The 22,493-nt window shown below is 37.2% G+C and overlaps 1 protein-coding gene across 4 annotated transcripts in view; it reads right to left on the reverse strand.

Annotated features, from left to right (window-relative positions):
• Positions 1-22,493, reverse strand: part of ARHGAP24 (Rho GTPase activating protein 24) — a 489,891-nt gene that overhangs the window by 16,602 nt on the left and 450,796 nt on the right. For all 4 annotated transcript variants that reach the window (XM_028124176.2, XM_028124177.2, XM_028124178.2 and 1 more), the window contains 2 exons: positions 5,312-5,444; positions 2,335-2,408 (listed from right to left, as the gene is read on the reverse strand). In XM_028124176.2, coding sequence (XP_027979977.1) covers positions 2,335-2,408; positions 5,312-5,444 — 207 coding nt within the window. The remainder of the gene's footprint in view (positions 1-2,334; positions 2,409-5,311; positions 5,445-22,493) is intronic.

Genomic DNA, 22,493 nt, shown 5'->3' on the forward strand with positions numbered 1-22,493 from the left:
AACAGACTATTACTCAGCCATCAAAAAGAATGAAATCTTGTCATTTGCAACAACATGGATGAAGCTAGAGTGTATTATGCTAAGCAAAATAAGAGAACTTATTATTATTTAAAAGAATATATTTTATGTGTCGGTCATTGCACTAACTTACTAAATTCTCAAAGCAACTCTGTGAGGTAAATACTATGATTATCTCCATTTTACAGATGAGACACATGAGGCACCAGAGCGGTTAAGAATATTCTCCAAGGACACAAAAGTAACAGGTGGCAGAGCCAAGATTTGAACCCGGATCGTCTGACTCTGGAGTCTGTGCTCTTGACTACTCCCCTATGACTGTGAAGAAAGGCACCTGTTCCACATATTCATTACTGTTAGACAGGCTAAGCTATAGTTTAAAACTGAAGGGTAAAAACTCATACCAGTGTAATTTCTTATTTGAAATAGCTGAAACCAAAAGTCTGCTTAAATGTTTCAAGAAAAGTGAAGTTCTCCTACTGTGTAGATAAAGATGGGTAATACGGTTCTCAAGGAGAAGTCTTTTCCCTTTTACTTAAAGACGATGTCTTTTCTCATTTACCACAACAGCTTGAATTAGTTCAAAATCTTGGGATGGAACCCTGATGTGTTAATGAATCTGTTATCAGTGGTACTATTTCTTTCTTTTTTTAAATATGAAACCTGGGGTGCCTGGGTGGCTCAGTTGGTTGGGCGGCTGCCTTTGGCTCAGGTCTTGATCTCGGGGTCCTGGGATCAAGCCCCATGTTGGGCTCCCTGCTCAGTAGGGAGTCTGCTTCTGTCTCTCCCTCTGCCCCTCCCCCCGCTGGGTTTTCTCTCTCTCTCTCTCAAGCAAATAAATAAAATCTTTAAAAAAACAAATTATGAAACCTAAACTCATATTTGCTTCCAACCATCCCCAGAAAAAGCTACAGTAGGAGATTCTGGAATTCCTACTCAGTTACAGTTGACAGTGAGGTCCACCGTGTCTGACATTAGTCTTTTTTTTTTTAAGATTTTATTTATTTATTCATAAGAGACAGAGAGAGAGAGAGAGAGAGAGAGAGAGAGAGGCAGAGGGAGAAGCAGGGTCCCCGCTGAACAGGGAGCCCGATGCGGGACTCAATTCCAGAACCCTGGGATCATGATCTGAGCCGAAGGCAGACGCTTAACCATCTGAGCTACCCAGGCGCCCTGTCTGGCATTAGCCTTAAATTGCATTTTAGTTCCCAGTCTGCTGAACATTTATCTAATCATGACACAAAAAGTATATGCAAATGTTAATACTGCATTGAATTAAAAATTTGAATTATTTAAAAATAAACTGAAAGGCTTTCATATAAGATAGCTTATAGTGATTTGTATTGCCAATCATCATCTCTTTATTTAAATTTAATGTTTCAATTTTACATATTTGGTGTCTTTTTTTTTGTTTTGTTTTTATTTAAATTCCAGTTAGTTAACATACAGTGTAATATAAGTTTCAGGTGTGCAATTTAGTGATTCAGCACTTCCATACAACACCCGGTACTCATCTCAACAAGTGCTTTCTTTAATCCCCATTACCTATGTCACCCATCCCCTACCTGCTGCCCCTCTGGTAACCATCAGTTTGTTCTCTATAGTTAAGAGTCTGTTTCTTGGTTTGCCTCTCTCTTTCTTCCCCCCATGATTGTTTGTTTTGTTTCTTAAATTCCACATATGAGTGAAATCATATGGTTTCTTAAACAGGGGCACAGTCATGGCATATACCATCCCAGGCCATAGGTAAATATGGTCATGAGTGAGAGCTTTACCAGGCACAATTATTGTCCTAACAGAATTGAATAAAAATGTCTTTTCAATGAGTCTTGAAGTTAGAGGGAAATAGAAAGAAAATAATATTTATTCAATCAAAAAATACAATTTAAATCTTAAAACAACTGTGTGAAATGTGTGTTTTCAATACTCTTTTACCTAGTAGGACACTTAGAGAGAGTAAGAAAATTGCATACAGACACATAAGAAGTCAGTGATAGAAACTGGCACCCCCCCCCCACTGGTCTTTCTCATGCTAAGGTAAATGCTCCTCTAAACAAAGAACTTTAATGGAAGTTTGAAGCAACAGATCCTTCTTACGTAGACTAAGAGAGACTCACAAACAACAAATGACAAAAATCGAGCAATTTCAGTGCTCAGAGAAACCTTTGAGATCATCTTGACAAACCTCTTAATTTTATAGAGATCAACACTAGAGCTCAGAACAGTTCAGTGATTTTATTCATGGTCAAAAGTAAGTTAGTATTAGGCTATATATAGTCTTGTTCTGTTTAGTTTTGTCTTTAGGACAATTCTTACCTGCAAATATACTTCAGGAGGTTGTAATTGACCACTGGCAAACTCTTCACCTGCTTTGCTAATTCCTTAACACCCTGAGTAAAAAGAAATAGAGAATGAATGTTATCTAAGAGTTGGCCTTGGAATTAAAGCAAATAAAAAATGGGTATACAGTTTTTTTCATTAGTTTCACATATCATCAGTGAAGAATCCTGTCCTGAAAACTTGCCACTATTAAAGAGCATTTCACAAATATTTTCAAAGATGTGAAAAAGTATTTCAAATATTTCCATAAGTACTATTTGTGGAGAAACAGATGTTAAGTGAAGTCTTTTTAACATTTTTAACACTTGCTCACAGTTGACTAAAAAGGGAAGATAGCCTCATTTATAATAAGGTTATTCGGGGAAAAAAGTGGCCTAAATGTAGTGAGGATCTTTCCCATTTCTGGCATGCCCAAAACAGAGACAAACACACGTCTACTGGCAAATAAGTCTCTCAAGATGGGCCATGTCTAGGATACACTGTTTGGGGTGGGATGGAGAATGAAAAGCCTGCTCTTCAAGGACATTTCACAAATGGATTAATTGCTTGGGTTCTTCTCATTGTAGAATTTCTAATATGTAAATGGTCCCAGAAAAGCTAATGGATAATGTAATCTAATTTGTTCTTCTTCCTGAAAAAGGCCAGATGGTAAACATCGCAAGCATTCTGGGACATATGGTCTCTGTCTCAAATACTCTACTCTCCTGTTGTGGTACAAAAGCAGCCACAGACAATATTACATAACAAAGTAAAACTTCATTTATAAAAATAGGCAGCAATTTCAACAAGAGTGCCAAGAAAATCCAGTGGAGGAAACGAGAGTCTTTCCAACAAATGGTTCTGAGACAACTGGATATCCATGTGCCACAGGATGCAGTTGGATCTTTCCTCATATCATAAACCAAAATTAAGTCAAAATGGATCACAGACCTAAATGTAAGAGTTAATGTTACAAAAGTCTTACAAGAAAATATAGGAATAAATCCTGGTGAGCTTGGTTAAAGACTTCTTAGATATGACATTAAAAGCACAAGTGACAAAAGAAAAATAGATAAATTGGACTTCATTGCAATTAAAAACTTTTGTGCTTCAAAGGACCCTATCAAAAAACTGAAGAGACTTGGGGCGCCTGGGTGGCTCAGTCATTTGAGTGTCCGACTCTTGATTTTGGCTCAGGTCATGATCTCAAGGTCATGGGAGTCTGGCACCGGGTTCTGTGCTCAGCGGGGAGTCTGCTTGAAATTCCCTCTCTCTGCCCCTCCCACCCTCTCTAAAATAAATAAATAAATCTTTAAAAAAATCTGAAGAGACAACTTATAGAATGGGAGAAATATTTGCAAATCAAATCATATATCTGATAAGAGGTTTATAACCTAAACTATAAAGAACTCTCACAACTTGATAATAAGACAAATAACCCAATTAAAAAGGGGAAAATGATTTGAAGAGATGTTTTTCCAAAGAAAATATGTGAAGAGCCAATAAGTACATGGAAAAATGTTTAACATCATTAACCATCAGGGAAAAGCAACTCAAGCTCAATGAGATCTCACTTTACTTACATTAGGGTGGCTATGATAAAAAAGAGAGATAACAAGTGTTGGCAAAAATGTGGAGACGTTGGAATCTGCACACATTGCCGGTGGGAATTTAAAATGATGGAGCCTCTTTAAGAAACACAGAGTTACATATGGCCCAGCAATTCTGCCTTCTAGGTATATACCCAGGAGAAATGCAGACATATATCCATGCAAAACTTTGCACGTGAATATTCACAGCAGCATTATTAATAATAGTCAAACAACAGAAACAACACAGATGTGCTACAACTGAGGAACGGATAAATAAATAAATAAATAAATAAATAAATAAATAAATAAATGGCGTGAAATACTAAATATATGTGGTATAGTGTGGATGAACCTTGGAAACAGTGAAAGAAGCCAGTCACAGAAAACAATGTAGTGAATGATTTCATTTATATGAAAGAGCCACAAGACACAAGTCTACAGATACAGAAAGGGATTAGTAGTTGCCAAGAGCTGGGGAAGGTGGGGCCTGGGGAAGAGATATGGCGTTTGTTATAGGCTGATGGAAATGGGCTACATATTCTAAAATTAGATTTTGGTAGTGGTTGCATAACTCTTGAGAATACAGTTGACCCTGAGTAATGTGCTCAGTGATTGGTGAAGGGCACCAATCGCCCCCCCAACTCGAAAATCCATGATTAACTTTTGACTCCCCCAAAACTCAATTACTAATAGCCTGTTGTTGACTGGAACCCTTACTGATAACATAAACGGTTGATTAACAAATATTTTGTATGTTTTAAGCATTATATGCTATATTTTTACAATAAAGTAAGCTAGAGAAAAGAAAATAGAATATTAAGAAAATCATAAGGAAGAGAAAATACATTTATAGTACTGCACTGCAAAAAATCCATGTATAGGAGGACCCATTCAAACCCCTGTTGTTTGAGGGTCAACTGTATACTAAAATGCACTGATTGTACACTTTAAGTAGGTGATTATATGGTATATGAATTATATCTCAATAAAGCTGTTTTAAAAAAATGGTAGATAAGATTTGGTAGAAGGCATTGTTTAGGTAATTTAGAGGGGCACACAATGAAAAAGAGAATATGAAATAAGGCATCCACTTTGTTCACGGACTGTTTGGCCTGATGTAGCACAGTTAACCATTTAGAGGAGCAAAGTGGGCAAGGAAGGTTCATTTCATTTATTAACCTGCAGTTTCTTTTTGACAAGAGAGGGGATTAAAAATGGGACCTGAGTTGTGTGTGTAATATCAAACTGTGTGCAATATCAATAAATACATTAGTGGAAAATAATCCAAGGATGGGACAAAAGGAAATTTACAAATTAAAAACTAAGAACATTGACAAGAAACCCAAATGAAGGTTTTTTAAGAAAGAAATGCATCAACTTACAGCTTCTTCTTCCTTGCTGAGCAGTTTGGCACAGGACAAAAAATCTTCATACTTTGCATAAGGAATGACTGGTTCTGGAAGTTCTCGGAGATAGAGTTTAAGAAGTGACGCCACTGTGTGTACATCCGTGTTGCTGTGGAGATAGAAGTGTGAGGATACTCTTTGGAGTAAACTTTATGCTATCTGATTTAGTTTTTCATCAAATACACATTGAAGAGTCAGAATTCTATATGAGTTGGCAATTCAATCAGTAAGTTCAGCTTTCAAGAAGCACATACTTTCATAAGGCCTATGAAATGCTACCACAGGTGGAGAGGAGAGGGATCTGGAAGGACTCTGGAAGTTTCAGTGTGGTCTGAAAATATTCAGAAGGGCAAGCACTTTTCTTTTGTGTGTACTCGATGTTAAGCAAGTGTTAACTTTGGAAAGCAATGCCAATATACCAGACTTTAAATGAAATATGCTACAGTTTACAAAAAATACCAAATCCATCTATGCATGCATGTATTCAATGTCACAATTAATCAGTTCTGAATCCTATCTTCATTTCTTATTCTTTTTTTTAGTCTTTTATTTTTTTAATATTTTTTTTAATTTTAATTTTATTATGTTATGTTAGTCACCATACAATACATCATTAGTTTTTGATGTGGTGATCCATGATCCATTGTTTTCATATAACACCCAGTGCTCCATGCAGGATGTGCCCTCCTTAATACCCCATCACCGGGCTAACCAATTCCCCCTCCCCCCTTCCCTCTAAAACCCTGTTTGTTTCTCAGAGTCCATAGTCTCTCATGGTTCATCTCATTTCTTATTCTTTAGAAGACATTGGTGACTGGTTATAGATATCAGAAACTTAGTATGACATGTTATAACTTTTTTAAGCAGAACTTATTTTGAAATGATTGGTTCTCAGCATGATCTCTTGTCTTATATTCTAAGACATTTGGGAATCCTTAGGGTCTTCTAGAAAGAGAAGGAATGTACTACAAAAACAAACAATGAAAACACAACCTGTCCTTTGTATAATATGCAAAACCACCAGAGTGACAGGATAATTTCTTAAAATACTAATTTAATTTTGTGCTCTCTATCTTCATGTTAATCCCATGAAGAAGGCAGACAGTAAAGACTACAAGAGGTGAATTTTGTTTGTTGGTTTATTTAATTTTGAGTGAGGGGAATAGAAATGTGGCAAGGAGGAATTGGTGGGCAGGGAGTGAAAGGCCAATTGACCTTGAGAAGTTGAAGAGCAGCAGTAAACAAGGTCAGGGATTCTGTAGGTATTGAGAATGAACACCCCACTCCCAGGTGGTGTTGCAGGAGGTGACATGTCCCCAGAGGGGTATACCTTGAAAGCTACCATACAGTTGAATTTCCTGCCTCAGTGAATATTCTCTTGCCTCAAGGGTGACATGGAAGCAGAGTTGCCGTCACAAAAGTACAGGGGCTGGGACAATGGGCATCTCAGTTCTCAATTTTGGATTTCATCAGCTATTTCCCACAGGCCTACTACTGTATTGAACTGCAGAAACACACAGTGGCTAGGACCCCAAATTGTTAAAAAAAAGATTATTTCAGCCTGCTCGAAATTTATAATCTAGTGGGGACAGGGCATATTAAGTAGATAATAACACAAGCATATAATTGCAAAGTGTTGTGAGTGGTAATAAGGAAAAGTGTTGGATGATATCTAATAACAAGAGAGGACTAATTAGGGGTTGGAGGGCTTCCCTGAGGAAATGATTCATAGGTCAAGGTCTGAAGGGTTGTAATAATTAACCAAGTGAGAACAGAAGCACAAAAGAAGGCATTCCCGATTAAAGCAAGGCAGGTAAACAGAGCCTAAAGTGGGAGGGAACATCCTGTCCTTGAGGAGGTAACAAAAAGCTAAGGGAGAGCCAAGTTCAGAGTGGGACTGGATGAGTTTTGCGTGTAGGCAGCATTCTCTTAGAGCCTGGGACTCCACCTTCCCCCGTATTAGACAGGGCGCAGGCTGAGCTGCTTCATTTCAGTGTTGAAGTCAGTCAAAGCCGGTGCTTTGTCAACCATTCTGCAGATGTTAAAATGATGGAGGTAATCCGATAGGGCCTGTCTTAAACTAATTTTGTTCTTTCATAATTAAATAAGTGTATTTTTTTCCTCTTAAAATTCTGAACTGATAGGCAATATAGAAGTCAACTCAAACGCTAGTAAAGAAAATAAAAGTCCCATCTCTGGGGCATCTTGAAAACTGTGCCTAAGCTCATTAATTCCATAAATTACTTTCTACAAAATTTTTTAAACAGATAGTCCTAACATAGCGTCAATGGTAAGGCTAGTTTTTTTGTGTGTGGGTTTTTTTTTTTAAACACTCTATTTTATGCCCATCAAAGCCCTTCGGTGTTTCTCTGGCTATGTAGTGAAGAACCCGACCCTTGAAGGTACAATCATCAGCACCAACAAAACCACAACCTGCGACAGGATAGGCAGTGCGATCAAATATTACAGTGAATGATTCCATCTTCTGATTCTGCTCTCATCCAACCCAACCCATGCCTAGGTTGCTTGCGTTGCCTTCAAAGACAATGACCATTGTGTTAGAGTTACAGGAAGGTACAGAGAAAAATATAAAAATAAAAGATAAAATAAGTATAATTTCAATACGTGGAGTACGTTATTTATAATTTGTCTGACTATATAAATAGAACATATAAAAATCTTTGCAAAGGAAATGTAATAAATGAGGCAATAATGATAAATAAGAAATATACATTTAATGAAAAATTCTGTTCTCGTGTTTCATTACATTGTCCCCGGCACACTGGGTTGTTTTTGTTGTTGTTGTTATGTTAATCACCATACGTTACACCCTTAGTTTGTGATGTAGCGTTCCATGACTCATTGTTTGCGTATAACACCCAGTGCTCCATGCAGAACGTGCCCTCTTTAATGGCACACTGTTTTTAAGGTTAACTTGCTTGCTACTTGTATTACTTGGCTTCTGATGAAGTTGAGCTATAGAACTGAGGACATGTGAACACTAGATGGCACCATTGTAAAGTCAGAGTAGGCGGAGGACGCTAACATTGTGAAGGATGAAAGGCGGCAGAATCATTCTTCATCCACCAGCAATTTTCTTAGCACCAGAGCTGCAGTAATGTTCCAAGAATAGAAATATTTGAGCTATGAATCAAGGTAAGAGACGTGGATGGGATGATGATTTTATTCCTTCCCTAAAGTGATGCGTTACATTAGCTTTCTAGCATTATAGCACACACCCACACATGGTTAGTTATATAGAAATGATGAAGAAAAAAATGACCAAATACCTTCCCATTTTTTTTCAATTAACAAAGGTTATTAAATTTTTACTTAAGGGCTAAAACTTAAAAATACATTACCCTCTTTTTTTGGGCTTTATTAAACTTAGGTTATTCTGTTGAAATAGAGACACCTTCATTTTCCTGGCGTTCTCATTTTTGGCTTTGTCCTTTCCCACTGAATGGAAGAAAACAATTGCTTCTGGGAAGACTCCAGCATGTATGCCAGTTCTGATTCACCTCAAGGGGCTCACGGTCCATCTGCCCTTCTTGCCAGAAAGCCACCTACTGCAGCGGGAAGTCTGGTGCTTGTCTGAAAAATCTCTTTGCATATCCACTGTACAAAATGGCAGCCATCTACATCTCACTGTCCACCCTATCTCTTACTGAAAGCCCACGGTTCTAATTAGTATTTGCTTACCATGGACATCCAAAGAAGTAAATACTAATATTGTGTGGTAATTGCCCAATGTACCTAGGGGAACGTGTCATCTTTGTCCCAGAGAAATGTATCTCAGTCTTTATCAAAGAAAGAGAAACGATGGGGCGCCTGGGCGGCTCAGTCGGTTGAGTGTCCGACTCTAAATCTCAGCTCAGGTCTTGATCTCGGGGTCATGAGTTCAAGCCCTGCATTGAGCCTATTTAAAAAAAAAAAGTGAAGGGACTGCACTGTAGCAAAAGTCAGTGTACAATAGAGAATTAAGATACCTAACCTGGTTAATAATAATAATAATAATAATAACAATAACAACAACAGCTGCAGCAGGAACACCGCCTATACATATCTCACTCTGCATCAAGTCTGTGAGCAGGGCCTGTTACTAACCCTATTTTGGGTACTTGAACAAGAAACCACCCCGGTACGAAATTCTTTCTGACTAATCACGAAGTTATGAGTGGTTTTAAAGTCTTCTGGTAGAAACTCAAGACTATTTACTAATGTAAAGTCATTATACAAATCTCAGGTCTCTTTCACTCACTTGGTGGTAGAATCTGTTTTCAGAAATTAAGGGGCATAATCATGCACATTCTATCCAGTGATGGCAAAGAGGCAGAGACAGGCCCCAGGATCCTGAGTAAAGGAGCCCGCAGAGCAGGAGATGCCCTGAAGCATGTGTCCTTTAATTGATCAACATATGGGTTTTGTTTTCCTCTTATATTGTACTTGGACTTTACTTCTGAGTCCTGCTTCCTCATGTATAGTCTTTTTTTCCACGCTTAAAGGGAGGATTTCATGAGACTTTCACGGATTGACCTAATTTTATATTCTCATGCGTGTGCCTTTGGTCATTCTGGAATCCTTCTACCAATAGTAGTTCCCGAATACTTACGGTGGGCATGGCTTCATGCCACATGCTGGGTGAAACAGAAATGAACAACATAGATCTTTTTGTCCCCCTTGGGCTTATATCTCTAACTAATTACCAACAATACTTTTCCATACCATGCCCCTACTTCTTAACCTTTCCTGTAAAATCTAGCTGCTAAGTCGCTGTCAGGTGTGAAATCTTAAGAATGTTCTTTACAGTTCCTGGAAATCGCCTGCCTTATTTATAATCTATGTACCATACAGGCCTCTCACTAATCTGCAGAGGGATAAAGAGGTCTGACAACAATCCTTCCTTGTCTATCCTCTACTCCCACCCCTTCCTTCCCTGATAAATAGACTCTCATCTATGGATCAGTTCAAATGCCACAGTAATTACAAGTAAAATACTACACAGGCAAAACCTTGAAACTTTTAAGCCTCAAAATTAGAAATGGGAATTTTTCACCCTGGATGCTATGCACAAAGCACAATATAATTTTTGATTTCACTGAATAGAATGAATTTCCAGTGCACCCACATTGGAAATTATTAAAGATATCGTGAACTTAATTTGCAACACACACAACAATGAGATGACCCAAAATTTGCTTGGAATTAAAAAATGTCAGGTCCACCAAACTCCAGGGAGAACATATAGGAGACTGAAGCCATTCAGCCACACGATCATGATAAAGACTGCCGTCAAATTGTCTTAAACAACATGTTGTTCTTTCCACCAAATTCACCAAGGCATCGAAAAGCATATCTGAAGGTAGTAAGCAGTTCCAAACAAAAATAAATGTTTACAAGAAAAGCCTGGTTCTGCTCTAACTTATTTATTTTTTTTACATATCTGTCAAAACCAATACACCTTTCAGCAGGGCAACTTGAATCTGCTTCTGCCATGGCTCATTGCTGTTATGTGTCACCATTGAATTATATACAACAACGACAAGACACTTTTACCTGTCTGGACTACGCTGAATCAGTGCTCGTGCCAAACAAGCCTTCTGGTTTAAAAGTAATGATGACAGAGACCTGCACGATGATCTCCGCTACGGACTGAGTTGTGCATCCTCCCTCATTCATCTGTTGAAGCCCTAACCTCTGGTGTGGTGGTATTTGGAGACGGAACCTTTGGGAGATAATTGGGGTTAGAAGAGGTCATGAGGATAGGACCCTGGTTTGATGAGACTGGTGCCCTTATAAGAAAATACACCAGAGAGCTTGCTCCCCAAGCCCTTGCTCCCTTACACATGCAAGGAGAAAAGATCACGTGAGCCCAGGGGGGAGAAGTTGTCTACAAGCCAAAAAGAGAGCCTTTATCAGAACCTGACTGAGTTGGCACCTTGATCTCAGACTTACAGGCTCCAGAGCCATGAGAAAATAAATTTCTGTTGGTTAAGTCACCCAGTCTGTGGCATTTTGTCCTGGCAGCCTGAGGTGGCTAATATAACTCCCAAATCCACATCTCGTGAGCTTACCTGTAAAACCATTAATAGTACTGTTAAGGTACTAGGTAATGAAAGGTTAGCAGAAAGTTAGAAACGCACTTTCAGATAATGTGGATTTATGGAAATATTGTCAGATAGATCAATGTGATGGAGAAAAAAGTGATCAACTTTGGTTGCACACTAGAGTCACACAGAAAGTTTTTCAAAGTACCGGTGATTGGGTCCTATATATTCTGATATAATTGGTAGGGGCAATGAGACTTTTAAAAAGCTCCTCAAATGATTCGCATGTGCTGCCATGGTTGAGAAACATAAATATGGAACATGTATTTGAGGTAGAAAACTTCCAAGGACAGGAGGCAATTCTGATGTAGAATGGTCACAAGTTCACAAATTTAAATCTGGCCACTCTATAACCCATGGGAGGCTACCAGTTATGCACTCGTCTGTCCAGTGTTCCCTGATAGAAGACAGGCGGGAGAAGCGGTCGACAGACACTGTTACCCTTAAATAAAATTGTCACGTTGACCCTTCCTTTCCTACTTCTAGAATTACTTATATGTATAGATATATGTGGGCATAGACTCTTCCCTTACAATGCTAGCTAAACACATAAAAAGAATATTTGATAGTTGTATATACAACCAGCATACCATACACATCAGCACATGCATGCATGTGTATCTTATACACAAAGTAACAGATAAAATACTCTGTTGTATAGCTGTAGGAAGAGATTCTTTTGAGCAATATGGGTTTGCTGAGTCCAAATAATAGAGCCCTCAAATAGAAAGTAGCTACATCCCCAAACTGAAAAAAAAATAAATCATGGATATTTGTCCATTTGTTATTTTTGATGAATACTTCCCATAGATGTCTCTCATTTCATTATTGTTGTTGTTGTTGTTATTTGCCACCTCACTCTCCTCCTCCTACTTGGCCATCATCCTTACCAGCCAGCTCCCCAATTTTTCTTCCTCTGCTGGCCTCTAAGTGCTATTTTCCTGGAATCTATGCACACTCTGTGAGCTCAACTATCACTTTTCTATAATAACTACAAAGTACACCTCTTCACACCAGACCTTTCCATCGAATTCGTAGATGTTCCATACATACTTTGAACTCCATGTAAACAAAGCTGGATAACAAAAACAAAAAAACTCGCAAAAAACCTTGCAACCGTCTTAGCCATTTTCTCAACCATGGATGGCATTATCATTCACACAAATAAACAAGAAACCTAGAAGTCAGCCTAAATTTTGCTTTTCCTGAGACCCTAAATCTAACAGCGGTTAGTGATTCTCAGGCTGAGCTGCACATTAGAATCCCCTGGAAAGTTTTAAAAAACACTCATGACTGGATCCTATATATTCTGATGTACCTTATGAATCAATTCCCTCTTCAGCAAGCTCAGTGACAATGCTCAAGTTCAAGTTCATATCACTCATCTCCAATAATGTAACATAATGTTGGCTGGTTTTTCTGTTGCAAGCCTGTCTTCCTATGCCCAGTCCCCTGAACATACACATATAGGTGGTAATCCATTAGTAACAAATAAATATCAATGACAAGTAAAATGCCTTGCTGTATAGCTTTTGAATACTATGTTTGAATGCAAAGGGCAAATGTATGAGCATATATAGATAAATATACATCACAAAGAAACGTATATACTTTATAGAGTAGTCACTAGAGTTGTCATCATTTAGTTAGTTTGAGCTACAGAGCACTGATTCACTTTATAAACAGCTAATATGTCTAAGTAAATTAAATTCTTATATTAAAGAAAAAAAATAAAATCTGACTTTTTCCATTACAGTACCAAGATGCTTTCACTGGAGAGGAAAGTCTAGTGGGATTGAGGCATTTATAAGGCTTGATGTAGAATATTCGCAAAAGTTTCCTTACAGCAGTATTATATCAGTACAACTATTTTAACAGGCTATCTTGTACCTACATGTGCATTCACTTCCAACAACAACCAAAAACTAAAACCTTAAGTAGATAAGTTCTGGAGGTCCAATGCACAGCATGCTGAATATAGTTAACAGTGCTATTTTATAAAACTCCAAGTTGCTAAGACCTAGATCTTAAAGTTCTTGGCACAAAAAAAGAAATTATAATTTTGTGACCTAATGGGGTGTTAGTTAATATGATGGTGGTAATCATTTTGTAATACGTAAATGTAACAGACCACCACATTGTATACCTTAAACTTATACGATGGTGTATGTCAATTATATCTCCATAAAAATGAATAACTTAAAAAGAAAATAAGTGTTGTTGGTTAGTAAATTAATCAACATGGCTATTAAAATGAGTTAATTATGTCCCTCCAACTCTGGTGATTTGGAACCTAAGTATCAATGTTACATGCAAATTATTTCCTTAGAAGCAATATTCAAATGTATATGATACAGTCTTATACTATAAATGACATTAATATTGTCCAAACTCTTAAGAGCCAAGTCATAAAAAATTTTTCCTATAGAAATTAAAGCTGAAGTCAATGAAGCCACTAAGATTTTCTTATTAAACGGAGATCCTACTCATCAATGATGCATACAATTGCTTAGAAAAAGGATTGACCTAAGGAATTATTTGAAAGTCACCAATGATAAAGAGATTAGGGATTAGTGATAGCCTGTTTACAAACCACAGAGATTCTATTTTAGGTGTGTGGGTATCTCTACATCCTACACATACACACACCACATATACGCACATGCACACACATACTGCATACACATAAATATATATTTCATTCTTTGTAGAATTAAAATAAAATGTATCTAGTCAGGTCTGAAGAACACTAAGACACTTCTTGATCGACTGTACACATTGGACTTTGTTCTCGCTAATTGGTGCCAGCAGATAGATCTTCATTGCATTTATTTATAATTGTTTTAGGAGAAAGTTCAAGCCTTTGAGTTCCACAGAGTATCTATAGTTGCCCATACATGGAGCAGAGAGTTTGCTCAGAGTTTTTATTAAACATGAGCATTCTTTTTTTTTTTTAAGATTTTATTTATTTATTTGAGAGAGAGAGAATGAGAGAGAAAGAGCACGAGCGGGGTGAGGGGCAGAGGGAGAAGCAGACTCTCTGCCTAGCAGGAAGCCTGACGTAGGGCTCGATCCCGGGACTCCGGGATCATGATCTGAGCCAAAGGCAGATGCCTAACTGAGCCACCCAGGTGCCCCAATTATGAGCATTCTTAATCTAGGTTGGGAGTTATGCCGAAGTAACATCTACCCGTTAGCACTTTCCCTGGCTATTCTATGGAACATAATTCCTAAACTCACGAAGTGTAAAATAAATGCCAAAAAATGTAAGAATGATTAAAAAGATTAGAAGATTATTGTTGACCTAGATAGCTTTTTTTAGGTGGGTAAAAAAGGACTATTCACAGTAAAGGATATAAGAAAATTCATTTATAGGAAACTTAAAATTATATTAAGCAAATAACACTTATATTCAATGGATTGTGTGACTACAGTTTGAGGGAGGTGGGGTAAGACATCTCTTGCTTACCTCACATTTCCTCTAGGAATGGCTCATAAATAAAATAACTGGACGAAATACTCTATATCATCTAAGTATACTGTGATTATGCAATTATCTAATTAGATTTTGTAAGTGGTGAGCTTTCAGTTCTTGCTTAAATGGGATATGCTATTTTTCCTAACATTTGACTCCTGACATACAGACCCTGAAGGCTTCTTTCATAGTGAGTTTACACAGCTCTACCAGTTTCCATGTCTTTACATTAGTAAATGTATATACATGAGATTTTATCACATAGCCCTTTCTTGCTTCAATTGCACCAAGGATTTGAAGTGCTATGGGTTGTAATTTCAGTTTCATATGGTCCTCAAAATCTTGGCAAACAGTTAATGAACTTGGCTTAGCTACAATAAAAAGTTACAGCTGCATTGAGTTACTTCACAATTTTATATTGTTTGCTTACATGTTTTTCCCTTTATTAAACTCTGCAGATGGAATTTCAGGAGAAACAAAAAAAAATGTGATCATCATAATACATTCAACAATTTGTTTTTTTCCTGGAGATTTCAGATTATGCAACCAAGGATTTCCCCGAGAAGCATTGTTGAGGTTCTGGTGCTGAGGGGGTATATTTATGCTAAAAAAAAAAAAAAAAGTATTTTTAAATGTTCTTAATAGCATTTAAAACCTACATACATACTTTAATCTTTCTATTTTAAAATAAAAAATAAAATAAAATATTTAAAAAATCAAAAGAGCCGAATATCACAATAATTTTCTAGCTAACAAAAACTAAATAGCGATCAAAGTTTCCTTTATATATATATTTTTTCCTTATTAATGTGTCCCTAACAGTGATTTTTATTGCATATTGCCCATTTTCTTCCATAACTGCCACACATTTGGAGAACTTTGATTATCTGATTCTGGGAAAAACAATAAAAGATAAAACATTGTTTTCCAGAAACCTTATTTTTTTCCAGTAAAGTCAGTAAGGTAGAAAAAACTTTTGTGTCTTAATAGAGGAGAAAAGTAAATAGAGGCCTGGTTTTACATCGCTGAATCTCTAACTAATAGTGTTAGAAGGAACTTAAAAGGATTTGCTGATATATCCAGGTGTGTTTACAAATCAACACCCAAACCATCCAAGTCCATGCAAAACTCATTCCTTCTCCGAACACTTCAACAGTCTTCTGTTGTAACACAAAAGCTTTCTCAACATACAGGCTAAATGACACCATCCCAGTTTATTTTTGTGGACGTATATATTGAGGGAAAGGACAAAAAGCTTTAAAAAATCCAGCTGTATACTTATTGGGTGTCTCATATTAAAATCTGTCATGCTTCTTGAAAGGATAGGAAAGGATACTTCACTCCCACATATACAGAAATTTATTATATTAGTGCTGTTTTCTACTTGGACCATTTTTAAGAGAAGTCAGTGTAAGCAGGAAAAAAGAGAAACAAACAATTTTATTGAGAAGTAGTAAGGGGTTTTGTTTTTGTTTCATTGTTTCATTGTTACTATTTTGTTATAAATCAAAATTCAGTTCACTTCTGGAGTAGGCTGCACCCATATTCACTAGAGCATTTCTGGAGTACAAAACAAACAGAGGTACTGGACTTAATTTAGAACTGTGGCTCTTAGGAAATTATAAACCCATTCATAAGATTATGATTCTATATTGACACAGGCAGGCATTTTGCTTCAGTTGACAAAAATGATATCCTGACAGAATTTTAGAAGTTGTTTTGAAACATGACAATTTTCAGCCTTCCTCAATTGAAGGCTTTGAAAATAAGCACATGAATTGTCTACTTATTGAGATAACAGAAATACTAGCAACCTTTCATTCGATTTTGAATATATTCAAAAGATACTCCTTATATCCTTTTATTCGACAAAGGTTTATTGTGAGCCTACACTGTGTCAGACATTTTTCTAGGTGCTAGGGATAAAAAAAGGTGATCAAGATTCATAAAATTCCCCCACTTTCTTTAAGCTCATATTCTATGTAAGTGTAGAGTTCTATTTTATGAATACAGAGTTTTAAATGAATATCCACAGTGATTTCCTCATGGGTATGAAGATGCATGCCCCCGTGGTATCACAGTTGTTTATCGCAATCCTAAGTAGATACTCCCAGAACATTATTACTGATTCTTCAGCAATTCAACCATTTCCTTATAATAAATTATCAAGATAATCAGAGAAATCAAACATTTTAAAACCATGTGATTTCTAAAGGGCACATCTAAGTGGTTGATAAGAACATAAAAAGATACACATCCGTAGCCGTTAGGGAAATGCAAATTAAAACAATGATACCATTTCACACTCATTAGAATGGCTAGAATAAAAAATTGGCCCACTCATCCATTGCTGGTAGAAATATGAAATGGTGCAGCCACTTTGGAAAACAGTTTTGCAGTTCCCCAAGTGTTAAACATAAATATGACAATTCTACTTCTAGGTATATACCCAGGAGAAGTGAAAATGTATGTCCACACAAAAAATTGTACATGCGTGTTCATAGCAACATTATTTATAAAAACCAAAAACAAAACAAGGGAAATATCTATCAATAGATAGATGGATAAACAAAATGTAGTATATCCACAGTATGAAATTCTATTCATCAATGAAAAGCAACAAACTACTGATATATGCTATAACATGGACACACCTCAAGAGCATTATGCTAAGTAAAAGAAGCTGAATGCAAGAGACCATATATTGAATAATTCCATGTCCAGAAAAGGGAAAATCTATAAAGGCAGAAAGTAGATTAGTGGTTGTCTGGGGATGAGGGCTGCTGGAAATAACAGTAAATGGCATAAGGGATGTTATTTGGGTGATGAAAATGTTCTAAACCGACATGTGGTAATGGTTGTATAACTTGGTAAATTTGTCACAAATCATTGAATTGCACCTTTGCAATGAGTGAATCACAAGATATGTAAAATATGACTCAATAAGTTTATTTCAGAAGACGCATGCCTTTAAGGAATGTACTTTCACCAAGCGCATGCAAGAATATTTACAATCTGACTTCTAAGATACACACAAGCACCCACTTTCAGAATGTAAAACCTTGCAGGTATCTTATTTCTTTCAGTAGGAATTTCCATGGAGATTTTAAAACAGAAATGAAGATATCCTAGAATAAAAACACTGAAGAGCTTAGGTTCAAGCATAGGTTCAAGCACATTACTTTTCCTTATCATATAAAATGTTGGAATCATCATTATCATCAACATCATGATACCTATGACAATGGCAGTAAATGTGCTAAGTGTCTTATTCCATTATATCATTTCTTCTGGTGTTTTGTTCATTTGGTTTATTTATTTATGTAGTTAGTTCATTTGTTAGTTTTTTTAATTAAGTTTTAAATTTTAATTCCAGCATAGTTAACACGCATTTTGTTTTATTTTTAAGCGCATTAATACAACAACCCTGTGGGTTAAGCATTATGGTTTTCATTTTACACATGAGGAAACTAGGGGTTTTGAGAAGTGAAGTAACTAGTGCCAGGTCGTTAACTTAGGTAGTAAATGGTGGGCCTGCCTGAACTCTTATTCCTACACTGCTTCCTGGCAAAAAAGTATACAAACACCAAACGATATGCCAAATACTGTGAAACTTCTTGTTAATTGACTATTTTTATTCATAACTCTGTCAGGTTTCAGGGGAAGTGAGCTCCAAATTTATTCAAATATAAATTGACCTCACACCGGTCAGAATGGCTAGCCAGGAAACCACAGTTGTTGGCAGGGATGCGGAGAAAGGGGAACCCTCCTACACTGTTGGTCGGAATGCAAGCTGGTGCAGCCACTCTGGAAAACAGTATGGAGGTTCCTCAAAAAGTTAAAAATAGAGCTGCCCTATGACCCAGCAATTGCACTAGTAGGCATTTATCCAAAGGACACAAAAATAGTGATTCAAAGTGGCACATACAACCCAACGCTTATAGCAGCAATGTTCACAATAGCCAAAATATGGAACGAGCCCAGATGTCCATCAGCTAATGAATGGATAAAAGAAGATGTGGTATAGGAGTGCCTGGGTGACTCAGTCGGGTAAGTGTCTGCCTTTGGCTCAGGTCATGGTCTCAGAGTCCTGGGATGGAGCCCCGCGTTGGGCTCCCTGCTCTGTGGTGAGTCTGCTTTTCCCTCTCTCTCTCTCTCTGCCCCTCCCTGCCCCTGCTCATGCTCTCTCTCTCTCAAATAAATAAATAAAATTAAAAAATAAAAATAAAAAAAGGTGTGAGATACACACACACACACACACACACACACACACACACACACACATAATGGAATGTTACTCAGCCATTAAAAAGAATGAAATCTTGCCATTTGCAACGACGTGGATGGAACTAGAGGGTATTATGCTAAATTAAATAAGTCAGTCAGAGAAAGACAAATACCATATGACTTCACTCCTAGGTGGAATTTAAGAAACAAAACAGATGAACATAGGGGAAGGGAAGGAAAAATAAAATAAGATAAAAACAGAGAGGGAGGTAAACCACAAGAGACTCTTAACTACAGGGAACAAACTGAGGGCTGCCGGAGGGGAGGTGGGTGGGGGATGAGCACTAGGTGTTCTGTGTAAGTGATGGATCACTAAATTCTACCCCTGACACTAATCATACACTACATGTTAACTAACTTGAATTTAAATAAAATTTAAAAAAAAAAAGAAAAAAAAAAACAAAGATAAATTGAAAGGAAAGTGAAACTCCTGTTCTTGCCTTCCAGTGTATAGGCTTTTAGATATTATCACCAAAAGAGTAAGCGCAGTGAAAAATGACAGATCTCTAGCTAACAACCTGCACTACATAAAATGTTTAGTAAATATCCATTCATGTGAATATTTTCCACATACAAAATATTTCCCTTTAAAGCTCATTAATTTTTGGGCGCCTGGGTGGCTCAGTCGTTAAGCGTCTGCCTTCGGCTCAGGTCATGATCCCAGGGTCCTGGGATCGAGTCCCACATCGGGCTCCCCGCTCAGCGGGAAGCCTGCTTCCCCCTCTCCCACTTCCCCTGCTTGTGTTCCCTTTCTCACTGTGTCTCTCTCTGTCAAATTAAAAAAAAAAAAAAAAAAAATCTTTAAAGCTCATTAATTTTTCAGACCCTGGTATGTTTACAAAGAGGTTTCACCATGGAACCCTAGGGAGTCACACTCATTGTTCAAATTAGATTAGAAGCCACATGTTCAGGGAAGTGGGCCTGTCAGTATTGCTGAAGGGTGATCGGAAGTGTGGGCTGTTCCAAGTACGATGCCACACAAACAGAACACTAAGGGACATCAAATCACACAACAGGAACTTTAGTCCTTCTCTGATTATCTTTCACCTCTTCTGATTATATCAAGTAGGAAGTACCCGTTGGAAATGAGAGAAGTGTTGGAATGGTACCATTACTTGCCAATCTCCATTTTCATCAAGTACACAGAGGCCTTAGGGCCAGTCTTCGGAAAGCAGCTGTATTCAGTTGGCATTTAATAACATGTCCTTGCATTTATGCTATAGTGCCCTTGTGAATTATGGTGAGTGTGCTGGTTTTCAACTAACAATAATGATATCAAATTCCTTTTACAACGAAATTGATAAAACAGTGAATAAATTTAAAGGGAAATACTAAAGCTAGTCTAGGTATTCTGTGGAGATGGCTAAAATCATGATGGTACTGTAACAATGACAGAAGTTTGGGATGTACTCTAGGGCAATGCTTATCAAATCTGGTCACACCACCATAATATTTAAGAACTGCATCCAAAAATAGGAATGTTAGAAGTCACCACAGTTAAACAGCTGTTCAGGTCATGGGGGTGGGGGGTGGCTGGCTCCTTCCTGGCTTCAGAGAATCACTTAGGGTGCGGAAAACAGGGAACCAGTTTACCACCTACACATTCAGGGCTTGCCTTAGGCAAACTCCTGGGAGTAAGTTCTTTGCTTTTCCAACTCTTCACCTATCCACATGCCCTTAAGCTACCATTTGCTTTCTTCACTTTCCTCCATCAAATCCTATGCGTAGATCCTTTATTCACCCTATGATACAGAGGCTCTATAACTGTATAGTTTGCTACTGAACTCCCCAGTGTTTGATTTTTCACATGGATCAAAGCATAGATGTGCCGGGAAGTTCTTTTTAGATTGTTCTAAAATTTCGGGTCCATTTCAGCAGGTAGGAAAGAATACATTTTACACATTAACTGTATGACCCAGAAAATAAATTATCTTTCACAGTAGCTTCAGACCAGCACAGCTGAGTCAGAACTAACATGTGGCTTCCACTAATGCCATGAGGTTGATTTTTTTTCCTCTTATTTCATATATGAGAGAACTATCACTTCAAATGAGCATTTCTTCTTACCCCACATTCCTGTATCTTATAGTCTGGCTAGTATTTTTCCAAGTTATGATTTGAGAACCATGCATATAAGAATTACTTGGGGATTTGTTTGAAATTCAGATTCCAATGCATCCTCCAACCTTTTAAAATGGAATGAGAGCCAGTGGGGTGTGAGCTTCTGAATCTAGAGACACCTGTCTGGGTCATTCTTAAGCAAACTAATGTTTGAGAATCTCTACTGGCTGTAGTGCTCCCCCCTTTCAAGTCCACTTTTTACAACTCAGGTCAGTAGTACTCAAAGCTATAGTGCTACTCGGAAGATAAGAATTAAAATATGTGTCTGGCTTTTCTGCCTTCTAAGTTTTAGACTTTCAAAAAATTTTATCTCTGTAGAATTGCAGTTTGTTTAGTGATCCTAATTCAGTCACCAAAACAAATAAAAAATAAACAAGATGGTAGAAGAAAAGAAAGAGGGTCAAGGGCAAAATGAACAGATTATGTGGGAATGTGTCTGGGGTAATGGGGACAGCAGCTACCTTATGGGATTTTTGGACAGAATGTGTAAAATCATTGACTTCTACAGCCTCCTGGCCTTGCTCTTTTAAGGACGTGTGTTGTAAGTGCATAGTTTTTTTTTTGTTGCTGAACAATTAATGTTTTGACCCTATCTTGACTCTATCTTCCCAGCAATTCCAAAATGTATCTTCTTTAACAGCTGATGCCACCTGGAGAGCTTTGGAAATGAAAGAACATTCCGCTTCTAATCTGATTTTACACATTGGGTATTTCATTTTTATCCCCTCAAAGTGGGGAAATTCAATATAAAATGTTCTATTTTAATTTGTTTTCATTTCTGAACAGAAATAATAAAGAAAAGAATGGTTAGGAACTATGATATCTGCTGTTTTTTACAGCTGACATCAACTGATAAAATACAAATTTTTTCAGGTCAACGAAAATGTCCTTTCTCAGAAAATTCACTTTGGTCAAGGAGTCTGTGGGAATATGTCATCTAACTGTAGGAACAAAAAGTCATGCATACATAAAAGTCTTAAAGTTGAACCTCAGAACTGGGAAAATAGCATGAGATAATTAAAGAAGAACAGAAAGTGCATAGTTTAATAAAAGCTGGTCCATGTGCCTGCAACCTCTTTAAATTTAAATAATGTATGTTCCAAGTTCCTTTTTCTCAATCTTTTTTTTTTCTCCATAGGACAACATACTTCTTCTCATTCAAATATGA

Source organism: Eumetopias jubatus, unplaced genomic scaffold (assembly GCF_037043125.1).
Source record: "Eumetopias jubatus isolate StellerSeaLion01/CBP00866 unplaced genomic scaffold, mEumJub1_p1.0 scaffold_2, whole genome shotgun sequence".
Lineage (NCBI taxonomy): Eukaryota > Metazoa > Chordata > Mammalia > Carnivora > Otariidae > Eumetopias > Eumetopias jubatus.